At 41.4% G+C, this 1,190-nt stretch overlaps 1 protein-coding gene across 1 annotated transcript in view; it reads left to right on the forward strand.

The window, feature by feature from the left end:
- Window positions 1-507, forward strand: part of LOC104468390 (transcription cofactor HES-6-like) — a gene marked incomplete at its 5' end in the record, with an annotated part of 1,860 nt that extends 1,353 nt beyond the window's left edge. The window contains 1 exon segment of the mRNA XM_010082504.1: window positions 1-507. This exon segment is cut by the window's left edge and continues 17 nt beyond it. Coding sequence (XP_010080806.1) covers window positions 1-294 — 294 coding nt within the window.
- Between the last annotated feature and the right edge of the window lie 683 nt (window positions 508-1,190).

Below are 1,190 nucleotides of genomic sequence, written 5' to 3' on the forward strand. Positions count from 1 at the left end.
AGGTCTGGCGAAGACACCTGCAAAGCGGCATTAAGGTCTTCAAGCCCATCTCAGCAGCCTCTCTTGACACCTAAAAGCCCCCTGAGCTCCAAGGGGAGCACTCGGGGCACAAATCCACCGCAGGAGCGCTTTTACCCTGCAGGGAGCAAGCAAGCTTTGAAAAATTCCTTCCAGCTGCCGTCGCCGTCAGTTTTCAGCCAGGTCGATGCTGCGCCTCCCAGACAGGTCCTGCAGCCAAATTTTTCCCATAACAACCCTAGAGTGGGGTCATTAGATATGTGGAGACCATGGTAAAATGTGTTTTAAAATGTTTATCCTAACCTTAGACCCGCTTACGTATGTATCTTATAGATATGTTTCTTTAAAACACTTGTGGAGCAAGTCTGTTCCCGTAGGTGTACTAAAGACCAGGGTACTTCAAGCCGAAGTAAACCTATGTGTAGCCTGCATTGTAGAAGGCTGCTATTATTTTGTATTTATTTAATACATCTAAATTATTGTATAGAATCCTCTCATGCTCTTTAGTGTATATTAATTACATAGTGTTCTTGTCTTGCATTAAAAGAATTAACTTCCAATTAATAAAAATACAAAGTAACAAGCAACAACCCTATCTGGCATCAAGCTTACTTCTGGGATCTCACGTAAGCTGCTGAGATCACTTCGGTGTATACAGGGATAAACATTCTGCTTGTTATTTTTATTATTATTATCCCTGTGCAGCTGTAGACGATTCTGGTTCTGATTCCTAAACAGGAATGCTGCAGTGATTAGGGAAAAAAATAAGAGAGAAAGGGAGAAATTTGGTTCAAACTGCTCAGCAAAGCTCTCTGGATCACCCGCTCCGGCTGTGCTGCTCCCAGCCACCCGGACACCCTGACAGTACTGTTCAACTTGTGAGCTAAGTGTATATATATATGGTACATATAGTTACATTTAGGGATATTTTTTTTTGTTTGTTTATGCAACTAAAAGTTCTAAATAAACTTTTGGAAGATAACAATGGATATTTCTGCCAGCATTGTCGTGTCTGCTCTGAATAAATGGTTCTTGGGATCTGCTTTTGCTTTCTTCTTTCGTGAACGGTTTTTCCTGAACGTGTTTGAAAGAGATGGTTTGGGTTTTTGCCCCTGATGTTTTGTAGAAAAAGCAGCACGTGTGCACACACAAAATCACTTGAAAGACAGTAA

Source organism: Pterocles gutturalis, unplaced genomic scaffold (assembly GCF_000699245.1).
Source record: "Pterocles gutturalis isolate BGI_N339 unplaced genomic scaffold, ASM69924v1 scaffold37359, whole genome shotgun sequence".
NCBI lineage: Eukaryota > Metazoa > Chordata > Aves > Pterocliformes > Pteroclidae > Pterocles > Pterocles gutturalis.